At 38.3% G+C, this 16,791-nt stretch overlaps 1 protein-coding gene across 1 annotated transcript in view; it reads left to right on the top strand.

Annotated features, from left to right (window-relative positions):
* The window catches only part of MACC1 (MET transcriptional regulator MACC1), a 45,588-nt gene extending 38,049 nt beyond the window's left edge, over positions 1 to 7,539 (top strand). Inside the window, exons 5-6 of the mRNA XM_081101701.1 lie at positions 6,434 to 6,655; positions 7,336 to 7,539. Of these exons, the coding sequence (XP_080957827.1) occupies positions 6,434 to 6,646 (213 nt within the window). The 3' untranslated portion in view covers positions 6,647 to 6,655; positions 7,336 to 7,539. The remainder of the gene's footprint in view (positions 1 to 6,433; positions 6,656 to 7,335) is intronic.
* Positions 7,540 to 16,791: the final 9,252 nt, after the last annotated feature.

The following is a 16,791-nucleotide window of genomic DNA, read 5'->3' as shown; positions in this document are numbered from 1 at the left end:
GGCAAGCTGGGGGACCCCCTGCCCCCGGGTGCACAAATTTTGTGTACTAGACCTCTAGTAAATAATAATACAAGAATAAACTGTGTTTCACGTACTCATAACTATAAACCTACTTTTTCCACACCCTGTATTTTCTTTCATTTACCTCCACATTGAAAGATTGGATTAGAGAAGCCCAGTTTCTTTAAACTATGATGTTCAGAGTTTCTACCAATATATAGTTGTGATGGAGGTTGAGGGTTGGATGACAAGGAAGCAGCCTGGAATCTTCCTAACTAGGAATTTGTGAGAATGGTTTGACCAGCAGGTTTCCTTATGATATTAGACTATTTTGAGCAAATGTACTAACAAGGAATGGGTCTTCCATATTCCTCTGGCTCATTCTTAACCCCTGGCATTCCAAGTTGTTGGTTATTCCTAGAACAAACAAAGCTTGGTTGTCTTAGAGTCTTTTCCAAGAGAATCTTATGTCAAGTTTTATCCAAATATCATCTTCCTTCTGAGGAAATAGGGACCCTTAATATGTTTTATTCTGAAGATAAAGGAGACTTCCCCTTCAACAGCATTTATGAACTTACCAATTATAGGTGCTGGAAGGACTGCCTGGAAATTGTAAATGATAAATAATTATTAATAAGGCAAATTTACCTTAATATCTCTGCAACTAATTATACTAAAAATGGAACATTGCTTTTATAGTTTTATGAGGAAAATAAGTGGATTATTAATCCTTTAATGTAGTAAAATGTAATTATCCAAAGGTAGTTAAAACTAATTGCTTTCTTTATGCTATTCATATTTTACAACCTCAAAAAAGACATAGCTGCTATGCTCCAATATGAATTGCTTTTATTCATGTTGCATTTCATTATCTAGACTATTATCTAAAATCTTACTGGCTTCTGGGAATAGTCACTCTAAATTTGGAAAACTTCATTTTTTAAATCTCTACCCATGTTTCTTTTCTTTTGTTATTCCATTTATCACTTTTTCATTGCTCCTTTACCTTTGTCTTTGTCCTCTAGTACTATAAAAGCAATGTTCCATTTTTAGTATAATTAGTTGCAGAGATATTAAGGTAAATTTGCCTTATTAATAATTATTTATTATTTACAATTTCCAGGCAGTCCTTCCAGCACCTATAATTGGTAAGTTCATAAATGCTGTTGAAGAGGAAGTCGCCTTTAAACTAAAGCAACACATATTTCTCCCACACAAATGCTGGGACTTCAGAAAACTGCTCAACTCTGATAGATTAAATGCTTATTGATGCTGCTGCCCTTTCCATACAGAGATCAAAGCACAGAGATGAGAAATTAACAACTCTGCATTTTGATCAGCCTTATGCTTCCCATTCAAAGATGAACCAGTAACACCATGAAGTTACCATTTAAAATATCTAAGAGTAGAGGGGTAAGAATGATGCCTGAGGGTCCAATATTTGTGACAGAAGTGAGACGGCTCTGAGCGGAATTATTTTGTGGTTAAGAATAATTCTACTAAAGCAAACCCTCAGGAGCACGCTTTCCTTTTGATTTGTCAAAGCATTAGTGCAGTTTCTGAATATTTTCCCTTAAATCATAACATTGAGCAAGAGCAGAACTATTTTAAAACCACTGAATAGATAGATAACATAAACCTGGAAGAGGTCCTGGCAGTCCACCACTCATTTCCAGCTTTTGGAGGACATAACTTAGGTTATCTTGGAAAGGATATTGTTTATTTTACTCATTTTATTCATTCAAACATTTCCAGAGAAAATTACTTCATTTCTCTTTAATTTTCCACACAGTTTAGAATTCTTTGTGGCCTTGATTTGTATGTATTTTTTAACATAGCTTTATAAAGTCCATAGTTAATTAATATATTCAAGTTACCTCTTGTGTCTTTGCCTTTAATAATACATGTTTACTTGCTGAGTAAGAAAACTAAAATGACATAAGATAATAAGAAATGCCAAAAGAAAAAAAATATAAGTATTTAAGGGCTTGAGGTCTGGTGTCATATCTATATCATAAAGGACAACAAACAATTGTTTATTGCATTGATGAAAGCTGGACTTTGTCAAGTGTTGTTAAGGCAATTCTCAATAAAGAAAGTTATTTTTACAATATCTGACAGACATTTGCTTATTAAAGGAAAACAGAGTTCCCCAAATTTAACATTTTTTATCAGTGTGTCAAGATACATAACTATAACATTTACTTTTGACCCAATTCCCATTCAATTTTTTCTTGATACTTGCCCCCTAATTACCTACCCCTGCTCCGTAATAATTTTAATATTTGCCTTTGGTTTCCTGCTTAAAAGGAATTTAACTCTTTTTTCTTGAGTGTTTTACATATGCTGTCACTTTAATTCTCAACAACCCGAAATTTTCCATCTAGCAAAGTTAGGATTCAAAACAAACCTTCCTTTTTATTGTAGAATATTACTTTTTACATATTTTCCCTTTTAAAAACACTTTTATTTTTCATTGTTTCTCCTCCTTCTAGCTTTGTCTCTTTTTAACTTTCAAATTCCAAATGTGACCCATTTGTTGTGTGCCTTTTAGTTCCTTGACGCCTACTCATTCCTGAAGTCTTCCCTACACCTCTCTCTTTAAACTGCCTTCTCCAAAGTTTCCAAAGACTAATTGCCCAAATCCTGGCTTTTTTGTTTTCCTTCATGTTTCCACGTTACTTGATGTTAGGGGTAGCAGAGGAGGTAACAAAAAAGAGATGTCCTCAGTGAGTGGCATGTTGGTAGATGTTTAACAACCTACTTTTCAATTGTAGCTGTTGCCAATTTCCAAAGTGTAAATACTCTAACATGGATGATTTTACTCTCCCAATATGTCACTGAACATGGAGTTGGGAGGCTATGTGAACAGCGGGCTCTGGGGAGCTGGTGGGACCTGGCTTCAGCAAACCACTGCCGATCTTTTTTTGGAATGTCAGTAGGCCTTGGCTTTTGCAATATGTAGCACCCTGTTTCATTTTCCATCGTTCTGGCTCCAGTTTCTCTCCATTTTTTGTTGTTTTTATTTCATACTGTGCCCCTAATTGTAGACTTAATTGAGGGTTAAATTTTTCATCCCTTTATCCTCTTCCTTAGCATTCTCCTCTACTCTCATGCCTTTTATCATTACTTTATCATGAGTGATGCTAAACCCTCCACTGCTCTCTGGAGGTCATCTCCACATTCAGTTTCTTATCAGATAGCCCCTCCTTTACTTCTTATCTTGACCTCACCCAAAAAGTACTCAGATTCCTACTATGTGCCAGACACTTCATGAAGCATCTTGGAAACAGGACTTGGAAGTTAGTACCCATATTTTATGGATTAAAATAACCAGATAATTTGATCAATTTACTCACATTGACCCATTCGATAGGCAATGGAACGCAGATGTGAAGCCAGGTTTTGGTAGTATGACGCCAACACCCATTTCTCTTTGTTTTATACCATAGAGGTCCTCAGTTAATGGAACTATCATTTCTATCTCACACTGAATTAAAATATGCAAGTAATTTTTTGCATTTTCTTAGTTGTTATTATTTACCAAGTCCTGTTTCCTGTTTTTTATACATTGGGCACTTGTTCAAGTACCCATCTCCCTTCTATGTTATAAACTTCTAAAAACAAGAGCCATACTATAGTAATAATTTTATCCCTTCATGTAACAAAATCACTTATATTGGTAGGTATTCAATAATTCTTAGTTTAAAAAGTGAAATAATTATATAATGAACAACAATGTATTTTGAATATTTCCATTGTATCTGTGCTACAATAGTGCTTTTCTTCATCTGAGTTGCAAGCAACCAATGATATTATATATAGAAAATCAAATTGAGCACTGAAGAAATATTCAAGTCTAGTTTGCTGCAAAGAGGAAAAAAATAGGATGCGAAATATGCTCATATTTTAGTACAGATCATGAAATTTACCATTTTCCTAGTGTTTTCAGCCCATTGCAATTGTATCCATTTCTAGGCCGCTTATGGCTTAGACTCTAGGGAATTTCCAATGAGTTTAGGGCAATATCCCTCCTTGCACTTCAGAGTCATTGAGGGGACCTCTGAGAAGTCTTTTTACACTTTCAGAAGTCTTAATTAGGGCCAGGATGAAGTAATCTATCCAAATTTTTCTAAATTGTAAGAGCTGGCCTCACTGTCCTGCTATGAGTACAAATTGAATAATGAGTGAGGTTATCTTGCCCTCTGCCTGAGTAGATAGATGTCTCACTGGACTTCTGAATTAGCAGTTTCCAACTCTTGCATCACCTTGGTGTATTTCCTGTTCCCCGCAGCACTAGGGCTGCTTCCTGGTTAAGAATCCCTCGGGCTTGTCTATACAGAGCAATCCACATGCAGCAGCAAGACATGGGATGCAGCGCTTTCTCCCTGAGAAGTCAGTGGGGCCGTTTTGACTGTGAAGGTATTTTGAATCTGTAGAATAGTGAACAACCAGAAAATTAACTATTTGTGATTTCTTTTTAATTTTTAAAGATATTTATTGTTGAAAGTACTACATGGGTTCTCCTTTTCCTCTCATTAACCTCTTCCAGCCCGTTGCTGTCCTCCCCTCCTCCCCGCAGACCCTCATCACCCTAGTGTCTGTGTCCACAGTTCTTAAGAGACATCGGTTTTCTGTGATACTCTGCTATCACCTTGGTACTGAAATGCTCTCAGTTGTTGTTTATTGTTAAATGTCCTCAAATACATCTTTTGTCAGACTCTGTCACTAAGGGACGTAGGTTAAAGTCTTAGAATCTTTTACATGTAAACACCATTATTTTAAACAATACATGACAAATTGAAAAATAATGTACCTGTTAGTTGAGCATCAGGGAAAATTAAGTGAATGCAACATCGAATACAGGTGCCAAAGCTTTTACAGAGGGTTGCCAACTCCAGAGTAACCTGCTGTCTTAGTGCTTCTTTGCATCTGAGCTGTAACAGACAAGACTGAGTCTGGCAAAAAGGCTCTATTAATGTGCCTCAACTTATCTTCCACTGCTGAGCTATTAGTGGTGGCCTGTACTTTTAGGAGGTTTGCTTTCAGTCAGTGCTTAGAAAAATAGGCGAGAGAACACCTCATTCACATTCTTTCAGAGTGGTAGGTTGGTTTGGGTAAAACTTATACAAAAATTTGGGAAGATTTCTGTTGCTGCATCATGACCACCTTGATAGGATATAATTTTGATAATTGTCTTCCCTTCTCTACTTTGCAGAATCAAACTTTGTAAAGATATGGATGTTCATGACACCCAAGCAATACCAGTGTGGACAAATAACTTCAAATGATCTTTTGAGCCTGATGAATGGCCTTTTGTATAGACTGACTTGAAACATAATGATACTTCTTATATAGGTCTTTCATTCTTTTAACTTACATAGTAGCATATATGGGGATATCAGAGGAGGGTGAACAATTATATCCCAAGGCCCTACTTCATTTGCTATTACTGTCAATGGGGGCCCTATTTTAAGAAAGCAACTCTGCATAATATTTAGCTCAGTCTGTGTTCCTGCATTTTGCAAGTGATAACATTACAAATGAATTAGTTTTGTGAGCCCAAATAAGTAGCAAGTAATAAAGTTTATTTTTCAAATATTCCAATTATAACTGCATGGTTCATTTTGTTGTTTTCCTAGAGAAAATTTATTTTAAGGTGTCTGTGTGTGTGTGAGTATTATACAATTTGTCTTATTTGGTCAGCCTTTGTCTCTATTCTCTCTCAGCCTGGTTGCCCTGGTTACCATTACATATTCTCCTGTGCATGAAGATCCTCTTTGACGTGCATTTATTTCTATGGAAACAATGATGTCATTGGTATGGGTGGGTAATGAGGGAAAGCATAATGAAGTGTTGAATATTGATCTTTCTTTTGGTCATAAAATGTATTATTAAATTACATTTTTAATTAGATAATTAGATTTTTGCTTTCCCTTTGACGTGGTCATGAGGCTACATTTTCCCTTGTTTATAGACTTGCTTGAATAAAATGACTTTAAGCATTGAAATACTGCACATCTCCTTCTTATGATATGTGGTCATAATCTCAACACAGATACATATAACAGTAAAAGAATTATTATTTTAAGCTTAAAAGTGTCTCAGAGCATGAAAATATTATCTCAATAACATATTATCATCAAAATATTGCACAAATAATTTTATATTCACATCAAGGCAAGGCACAATGTATAGATGGTAGATCAAGAGGAAGTAAGACCCTGCTTGTAGTCCTTGGTTTAGAGACACAAGGCTATCATAGGAAACTGATAGTTATTAAAACATGTTTTCTATGACATTAAGTAAGTCCATATATAATTACTGTTTCATTTTCTTTTAAGTCTTAGGAGGCTTTTAAACCCTTTTTAGGCATCTGTTTCACACCCTGTTTTCCTTCCACACTACTCCAGTCTATTTTTTTTCTTTATAGATGATGTGGAAACCTGCTTATGATTTTCTCTATACTTGGGGTGCTCACTATGGAAATAGCTACAGAGATGTGTTACAAGACCTGCAATCTGCTTTGGACAGAATGAAAAACCCTGTGACCAAACAATGGCGAGACTTAACCGGAGCTTTACTACTAGTACATTCTTTAGAGGTTTTGAGAGCAACTGCATTCTCCACTTCCGAAGAAGTATAGAAATGAAGGGTATGTCTTGTGGAGGAGGGAGAATAATAGGGGAAAATGTGTGTGTGTGTGTGTGTGTGTGTGTGAAAGAGAAAGTCCTCAGAAAAATAGTGCTTCTATTTTTCCTGTTTGAAAATATATTTCCCATGTGAAAGCACAGCAGAACACAAAATCTAAAATGGGTTTTATAACCAGACATGAATTTTTGTATCTATTTCAGATGCAAACACTGAGCTGCTTTGTTGTTGAGAAAGGAAAGAAAAACCCTCTCTCCTTTTCAAAGTTACTTTTAATTTCTTTAAGTGAAAACAAATGACTATTAGCATAATCACATCACCCAATACGCAGATAAACTAGAAGCTCTCAATGTGAACCATGCCTTTTTACCAGGAGGCAGACAGGGAGAGAGCAGAAGCAAACACACACTTTGTGCATAGGGCTGCAGGCTTCCTAAATCTGATCTCTTATTTCTCAGTGGAGTTTGCCAGCATTATTCCCATTTTCCATATGAAGAAACTAAGAACTGGATAGGATGCTCAGGGTTAAAAGCTAGTGTGAAGTAGGATTTCTCTTTGAAAAACCTGGTTTTGTTTTTTTTAAATCTAGAATATAATAGTAAATGCATATTAAAACTTACAGCGAAATGGTAGCTATTTCATTCTAATTAAAGCTCATTGCTCTTGTTCACCATCTCTTGACAGACTGCCAAAAAGGATGTGCGAGTTATCAGAAATCTGTTGCCTGCAAACATGGACACGAGTTTCCACCACCTTCCTCCAGCATCTTGGGACCAGCTAATCCTTGACCTTACTTCAGGATCCTAATGTAGAATAGTTCATTAAGTCTCAGGGATTTTTAATAACAGGGGTTATTTTTAAAAATAAAACCTTCCTTTATCACTGTTGAATGTAATAGTCTTAACCACTCAAAACACTGATACCTGTGTGTGTGCATGCTCACATGCTCATGCAGACACATGTGTGTGTTTATGTACCAGAGTGTTTTATAAAGATGATATAGGAATCTGGGCCAGTATAAAGGTGAACTACTGGCAGAGAGCTCAGAAAGAAATGGTCTGTGCTTACTCATGGGTTCAACCCGCTGGACACCCGCCAGTATTTATATATTTTGGATGCTCATTCATTTATTGTCATTCAGTTGACAGATGGAGTGAGTGTTCCTTTTTTGTGGTAGGCACATACATTCTTGAGGTTAATAATGGGAAAATAAAACCAGCATGCTCTCTGACATCAGGATTGCCAAGTGATGGATACAGATAATAATAAAAAAAATTATGCAGTTAAATGCAAATGGCATCTGGAATAATGGCTGCAGTGGAGAGGCTAGGATGCCAAAAGATATACTAGTATAGATAGGAGGCCATCATCTGAATCAGGGGGGTCAAGTGAGTTTTCGCTGGGAAAGGCATGATGAGCCCGAAGGAGGAGGAGGCATTGCTTCCAGTCTGGGATGGTGGAAGATGGAGTCCCTCAGACCACTGGAGCCCTCTGGAGGGAGGGAGTGCAGGCGAGGCAGGCAATGCCTGAAAGGGTGAAGGAGTAAAGGAAAGAAAGACACACCTTCAAAGGTAATGTGGACAAGCTGAATAAGGATTTTGTTTGGGATCCTGAATAAAACATGTCCATTTGGCTGAAAAGTGAAAGCAGAATCTTTTCAGAGCTTTTAATACATCCACCCTGGGGCATTTGGTACGCTGGAAAAGGTAACTTGAATTAGGGTTTCAGAACAATCTCTACGGCTTTCTATATTTATATTTGATGATAACAGTACAAAGCCTGACCAAGGAGTTACATACATACATTCAAGGATGGAATTTATTTTAGTTGAAACTAAATTCTAGGAGAGGGAAAAAATGACTTGGAAGTTCAGGACACAATCATTGAGTGGTAATTTTGCTTTCTTTAGAACATTCTTGGAATCTTATTAACATGTCAGCAAATCAGAGAATTTTGGGAAGGAATTAATAACTGGGTTTCTCCAGGCTCCAGGGTCTGAGAAGACAGAGATTTTGTTAGCTGGTTGGGGAAGTAAGATGAAATAAGTCACTTCAGGTTTACATAGCATCATGTGTTGTGATTGTGGCTGGGAAGTTTAAGAAGAGTTTAAAAAATGAAAAACACGATCTTTGTAACTTAAGGATGAAGCGATGGTTTCAACATTAATAGACACAAAGATATTTTATAATCTTGTAATAAATCCTCTCAAATTTTAAACCCATGTCCAAACTTTCTGTTCTTATAAATATATTCTAATATTTTATAAATCATTTCTAGTTTTCTTTCCATAATGGATATCCATAATCAGAAAAGATTAGCTCAGTAAACATGAATTGCCTTTAATATTTGGCAGCAAATCAAGGGAATTAATAAAGCACTTAAATCCCATCCTTGATAACATTAAAAGCATCAAAAACGATTAATCTAAAATTTCTTCAACAATTTTGGAAGCATAGATAGTTCTTTCGTTTCCTCAGGCTTTCCCTCTAATGATGCCTCAGGATGAGATTTTAGTTCAGTGCTCAGCTTGCAACATAACAATTTTTCTGTGTATGCTGCAATCCTCTACTTCCATCTGTTAAAGCCCTAATATGAAGGCCAATTAAGGAGGTGCCTGCCACAGTGGCTCATTAACTGCTCATATCGATAACGGATACAACACATTTTTGTAGAAATTACCATATGAAGTTTTGAACTAGGGGATGACTAGTTTCCTGGAAGGAGCAGAATGAACTACATTAATGGGTGGTGTTGATCTAAAAAAAGTTGCTGCTAGTAAACAGCTTTGACTATGTGATATGAAAATGCAATAGAGAAAGTACACTCAAAATCGTATAATACTGTAATTGGAAAATTCAAAACTTGAATTTTTATACTGCGCTCGTGTAAATTATATTTTCTTAAATTTTTGTAATGCCTAAGGAATATTTGAAGCAATTCAAAGGACAAGGAAAATAATGAAAAATTATGTTGCTGGAGGCTTTTCTAATGAAAATAGATCTTGTTTCTTCTTATACATAGAAATTCTTCCCTGCTCTCCCATATGGAGTGTTTTCTCATGTGCTGCTGTAGAGCTTAGCGAGTGAAGTTCCAAGATCATATGTTGGCATTATACCAGGTGGGCTTACTCCAAAGACATTCATCAGAATAAAATAACCACCTGGAGAGTTTGTTGGCACTGACTGCTGAGCCCCACCCTCAGAATTTCTGATGGGGCAGGTCCAGGTGCCCGAGGATGGTGATGCAGATGCCTCTGGTCCAGGGACCCCAGTCAAGAACCACTGCATTAATTTCCTCCATTTCTACAGGAAGAAGAGAATCTTTATTAAACTGGAAAGACATGCTTTTAGATAAACAAATTTTTGTCATCCCACCAGAGAAATAATTTTTAAGCTGTAAAAATACACACCTAAATCCCATTATATAATAGCTTAATTTATTTATATAAACTGAACTTTTTCTAAATGAATTATTAAGAGCCTGCAAATAGTCATTTGATTGTAAAACTAATTAAAATAGTTAAGATCTGCCTATTTGAAATGTAAAGATATTAGAATAAAATAGATTAAGAATTTGAGACATTTATCAGTGTATTAAGATGATTTTGCAAATATATTCAATGATTTTGTTTCTATAAAATATTTTTGGAGAAAGTCTTCTTTTCAGTGATTTGTCATTTGTTAAATTTCATGTTGAATTAATTTTTCCCCATTGAAAAATATATTTATAACTAATGTGATCAGCTTAATTATGCCTTACTTTCATTGTAGAATTACAAAGGATTACAGGCACTTGCTAAAAAGACAGTCAGGTATTCTCTCTCCAATGAGTCGTTCCACTTTTAAAAGGATAGTGACTCTGAGGAGGGGTGATGAGCTGAATAACCTCACTTTGACCTTAATGTATTATATCTCATTTTCCTTCTATAGTACTCTTTTTGGTTATTCTTCTGGGGTGAGTAGGAGGATCTGTGGCTTCTTCCTTTCTGTTCTGAGACATTTGAGACTACCAGGAAGCAGACTTTAATTGTTTCTAATATTTAAGTTCAGACTTGTACCTTTGGAATGTACTGAGACATTTAATATATTCATATAAATATATGACTAGTAGTTGAAAATCAAAATTTAGTCACGATGAAGTTACTAGTTTTACTTATACTGATTCTACCAAATTCAGTGTTATAAGGAGTATCTGAGATTGGCAAGTTCCATGTAATGTTGACTGTATGCATGTTAAGTTTCAATGATATGCACTTAGTTACTACACTTTGTCATAGTCAGAAAATCCATTCTGTTGGATTTTACTCCCAGAAAATATGATTCAGTGCTCACCCAGGCCTCTTGCTTCATGGTGGAAAGTGAGGAAAGTGTGAGGGGAGAGATAGCAGAGAACCTGATGATGGCCTAATGCTCTAATGAAAGAAGACTATCCAGAGACAATGGGAACATTGTCTTCCTCTCTTTGTGCTGATCTTCTTAGAAATGGAATATATATTTTACTTTTTCTCCTTAACTAATCAATAAAAAGATACAAAATAACTGTTGCTTTGTTTTCTCCAGGATTGATTTAATGCAACTTAAGGCTGCTCTTTAAAACTACGAAGAAACTTCAGTTAGAGCAACCTCAGCAACCCTATGCTGAGACTCACTGAGCTGGTGTCAGAGAACCTATTTCAAATCAGCTTCAGCACAAAGAATGTATTGTCCCTCCCAACTGAAAACTCCAGGGGTAGTCTCAGGAATTCCAGGACTTGGGGGAGTAATCAAATTGCTTGTTTGGGTTTCCCCCCTCCCCCTTTCTCTGCCTTTAATTACATGTTTCACCCTCAGGCCCCACAAAGCAGCCCAGCAGTTCTGTGTTCTCTTTATGGGCAGGATGCTGCGGCAGCTCAGCCTCACCTTTCCCACTGTTCCAGTCTCAGGTGTCATGGCTTTGTAATGTGTCACCTTGGCCAAACTAAACGATGTTTCCCAGAGTTCTGTTCTCTCCACTGAATATTCTGGTTAGAGTTTGCCTCAAGAGAAATCCTTGGAAGATCTGGATGGTCACAGTGGAACAGTAGCCATTGTGACTCCTGGAAGGTAGAGGTGGGTCAGGCCCCATTGTAGCTGCTGGCAGACTCAGCTTATCAGTGGGGGAGGCAGCTGCCGGGCCTGCAGGCCCAGTTTCCCTAGGTTCTTGGCCTTTCCCTTCCCCAAATCCTGGCCACGTATGGTTGTGAGTCTGCAGCAGAGCACCACTTCTGTGGGTTATCCACAGCAGCTGGGTTGCAGGCTTGGAGCCTGGGAGGGACCAACATGGGTGTCAGTGGCTGACAAATGCAGATTCTAGTTGTCCCTGCTCTTCCCAAGCCCACGCCCATTTTTCCTTCACTCAAGCAGACCTATAACTTCCGGCTCAGTGCCAGAAACAAAAGAAAAAACCAGGTAATGTGTCTGGTCAAATCATTGTGATAAATCCTATTGTACATCATTGCCATAGACTCAGCTTTTCCGAATGAACCCTGATTGATAGGTAGGGCAAGAGACTATTTCCTTATAACTCAAAAAAAAGAGTCCCTATGATTGGGCCATTTAGGCTTTGTGTTCATCCCTCAGCCAATCACTGAGGGCTGTAATCAGTGGCCCTCTGATTGGTCAGATCTGGGTCACATGCTCTTTCCTTCTGACCCTGTCCAGACCACCAGGTCTAATCAAGATGTGTTCCTGGAAATGGGAAGAGATGGATATTTGGGAGACCAACAGCAATTTTCCACTAAAAATGTGAGTTTAAACTCAACACTATTTTCTGTGTTAGGAAACCTTTATGCTTCACGTGTAATTCAAGAAACTAGTCATATGAGTCCTTATGAGCGTGGGCAATGGACCAGCTTCTACAAACTTCTGCAATAAATCAAACACTAGCTAAATGGAACTTGACCAGCAGTATCTGCATTCTATAAACCATTAATAAGTTGCTGATGACATGACAGAGCCATTTAAAACCCTGTCAAGACTATGGGTTCACCTGGCCCAGAAGGCCCAGGGACAGATATCCTTAATTGCACACTCTCAAGCAGGACCCATAACCTGGTAGATGCACCTCACCTGCTGCCCAAAGAAATTGGGAGAGAGGGATAGAGGAGGAGGCTCCCGATGAGAAAATTGTAGTTAAGATCGCAGGGCATGACCAGCCAGTGAAAAACAGCAGGGAAAACTTCTTTGAACATTCTCTGAATGGAATTACAAAAGCAGGTATTTCTGTCCTTCTCAGCCACCTGATTTTTCATTGCAGACCTTTACCTCCCCTTTTGAATCTGTAATAACTTCTAAATACCATCCAAGGAGGAAGGGGCATGGCAATATGAGCGAAAGGAATTTGATGATTCTTAAGACAGTGAAAAATGGGGCAAAATGAAAGGGGCATACAAAGATGGCGTGCATTTTCTTTCTTAAAACAATGTTTCTGTTTAATGTTCATTTGGTTATATTCACAATTTACTCCGTGTGGAGGAATGCTCTTCAGGAGGTACTATTATGTTTTTTAGGGTTGAGTGGAATGCTGTGGGTTGTGACAAAAGATTAGTGATCAAGGTTATTCATGAGAAGAGGAGGGAAGAACACTTGATGTTACACTCCTAAAGCTGTTTTCAACGCTCTCATGGATAGTTTAAACAAACAAAAAAAAATCTGAAGTCTTCCTTTCACTCTCTTAGAGAACCTTTCTATTTCCCCCCCATTTGATTGCCAAGAAGATTTCTGTGTGCTTAGGGATATGAGTCCAAGTTCAGATGTGAGAGCTGCAAACCAACTGTGAGAAATTAAACCACCTGTTCTGGCCTGCTGCCTCGAGCAAGGTTCCCAGTCTGTCCTTAATGAGAGCGCTGTAAAGCCCTGAGTATGTTGTGTTTATCTACTAGGAAAGGTGTATTAATTTGCCAGGGCTGCCACAACACAATACCACAGACTGGATGGCTTACACAACAGAGACTTATTTTCTTCAAGGCCAAGAGCAAAGTTGTGTCAAGGTTGGTTTCTCCTGAGGGCATGAGGGGAGGATGTGTTCCAGGCCTCTCGGCTTGTGATGGTAATCTTCTCCCTGTGTCTTCACGTGTTTTTTTACCTCCTGCCGGAGTCTGTGTCCTAATCTTCTCTTCTTTAAGGACACCAGTCATGATTAAGACCCACCCTAGTGACCTCATTTTAACTTAATTACCTCTTGAAAGTTGCTATCTCCAAATACAGTCATATTCCTAGCTTCTGGAGGTTAGTATTAAAACACATGATAATTCAGCCCATAAGAAAAATGATTTGGTCAATTTTTGTTTCTTTTTATTTACTGAAATCAACTACTTTGTTCAAATGACTTTTGAACAATCCTGCAAAGAGCTTTTTTGAGTTTCCTTCTCTAGCACAGGCAACTAACTCATAGATGCCAGAGAAGTGGTAGGTGTTTCAGACCCACGGAATGAGCAGAATTGCAGACAGCTGGAACTCTCTCACTACATCAGTGGTTCTCAACCTTGGCTGCACATTAGAATCACCAGGGAATCTTTTTAAAATCCTGATTTCTGGGCCTCATCCTCTGGAAATTCTGTTTCTTTGTTATGGGGTGTGGCCACAATATTAGTAACAAAGAACCAGAATTTCCGGAGGATGAGGCCCAGAAATCACGATTTTAAAAAGATTCCCAGGTGATTCTAATGTGCAGCCATGGTTGAGAACCACTGCACTACATTGTCCTCCGGCCTCAGGCAAGCTATATCATTAAACTCTGCTTATTAGAACTAATGAAAACTACTGGTATAGATAATATGCACTGGTGGATAATTTCCTCTGGGTCTTCTTTGTTGTCACTATGGGATCTCAGTGCTGTGGATAAAGAATGCTCTTTCTACAGGTGGGAAACTATGAAGACAGTCTAAGAACAGACTAGGTGTCCTGGGTAGGGATTATGACACGAACCTGGACCCCTTTATAAATTTGTTTATATTTTATTGACCACTGAAATGCCTGGGATTATCATCTGTTACTGAGACAACCAAAACAATGGAAGGCTTAGATCATGCAGATCACACTGGGCAAATCTAGGAAATGTGTCTTAGGGGGTCGGCGGAGGGTGGAGGGGTGTTGCGGAGAAAGGCAGGATTTGTTTGACTCTGAGTGAGGCAAGCAGATTATTCAGAACAAGGATGTGAGAGAAGAGGCAGCAAAACCTGTGACTGGGAGCTGCAATTTGAGAGAGAAGGCTAAAAAGTCTTCCCCAGTGGTCATATTTTAGGTTCTTCAGTGCAAGTAGGGTAAGCAACCTTTCTCAATTTACTGGGACAGAGGGATTTCCTGAGACTTGAAAGCCACTGTTAAAAATAAAACTGGGAATGAGAACACTTTAAATCATTATCATGCTTTTTGCACTGTCGCTCAAAAGGGATTTGGGATATTTTTATAGGTGAAGGGAGTTATGGAAACTATCATAACAAGAATGTGTCACTGATTTGAAGACCGGCTATTTTGAGGAAAGGGCAAAAACTTAAATATAAGGTGCAAAAGTTGATAGGGAGATATACTAAGAACAAACCCTGCTAATTAACATTTTGGCTGAGAACCAGACCTGATAAAGCTCACACCACTCTGATGTGGATAATCTTTGCAAGGACATCTGTAAGTTACTCGGTTACCAATTTTCCTGATTACAAAACACTGAATTATTCGCTTAATTCAAATATATATACTAGAGGCCTGGTGCACAAAATTCGTGCACAGGGGGCGGCGGGGGGTGGGGGGTCCCTCAGCCCAACCTGCACCCACTCCAGTCTGGGATGTCCTGCTGATGGCTTAGGCCCGCTCCCCTGGTTCTCTGCTGTCTGTGGGGACCGCTCGGCAGGTCACCACAGTGATGGCCAAGCAGGCCCTGCTCTCAGTGGCCGCCCCCTGGTACTGGAGGACTCCAGCAGGCTGAGAGGACTGGGCACTGCCATCTTGTAGCTATGGGTGCTGCCATCTTTGTGTCAGAGTGATGGTTAGTTTGCATATTACATATATATATATATATATATATATATATATATATATATATATCCTATATAATAAAAGCCTAATATGCTAAGTGTCCAAATGTCCATTCTACCAATCAAAGCATAATATGCTAATGATATGCTAAGGCCACTCAACCATTCGCTATAACATGCACTGACCACCAGGGGGCAGACGCTCCAACTGGTAGGTTAGCTTGCTGCTGGGGTCCAACCAATTGGGACTAAGTGAGATGGGCCAGACATGCCCTGGAGCCCTCCCTCGGTCCCTCCCCACTGGCCAACCTCCTGCATCCCTCCCCGATCCTGATTGTGCACCTGTGGGTCCCTTGGCCTGGCTTGTGCTCTCTCGCAATCCAGGCTGAAGGATCCGCCCCCCCCCCCCCCATAGGTGCATGAATTTCGTGCACCAGGCCTCTAGTATATACATATATATTTATACACACATACACGTACACATACTTACAGTTTTGCAATTTCACTGGCCAGTTTATGGAAAAAGTACTTGTCAAACATTATTTCTATTTACAAAGACCAGTGTTAGGCATACTGTATTCATCTGCACATTATATTTAAAATATGGAGAAGGTGTAAAAAACTTTTCAGTGTTTACTTTACAATTTTTGTAAAGCATCTTTTGAAATCCTTCTCAAGATTCCCTAGAACATGACCGTGACTTAACCATTAATTTGCATTTAAGGAACACTAAATTATGCCAAGTCAAGTACCATGTATGTGAGCAATGATCCAAATACATTTGAATGGAAGTTCATTGTTTTAATTATGACAATCCAGTCAATGTTCGTCTCCTCCTCCACCCCTTTCCCTTTCTCCTCACCATTTGCCTTATCCTCCTCTTTTTTTCTCACTGGCAACAAGAATAGAAGTAGACCTATTAGTCTTAGAACTATATACAAAGTAACTACTTTCGAGAAAACAGTGTTCATTGTCTATCTGTGTCTAAAGCACTATGCACAGCATGAGATGTAAACAAAGAAAATCCATTCTTACTTCATTTTCTATCCAGTGGAGGAGCTGGGCATGCAAATAATTACAGAGAAGGCAGAAAAAAATAATTGGATAATTGGTCAAAAGTTCAATTTATATGTAGAAAGGCCTTGAGTGAATGC

This window comes from Myotis nattereri (genome assembly GCF_964212035.1).
Source record: "Myotis nattereri genome assembly, chromosome: 11".
NCBI classification, from domain to species: domain Eukaryota; kingdom Metazoa; phylum Chordata; class Mammalia; order Chiroptera; family Vespertilionidae; genus Myotis; species Myotis nattereri.
This window is presented reverse-complemented; position numbering and strand designations above follow the sequence as displayed.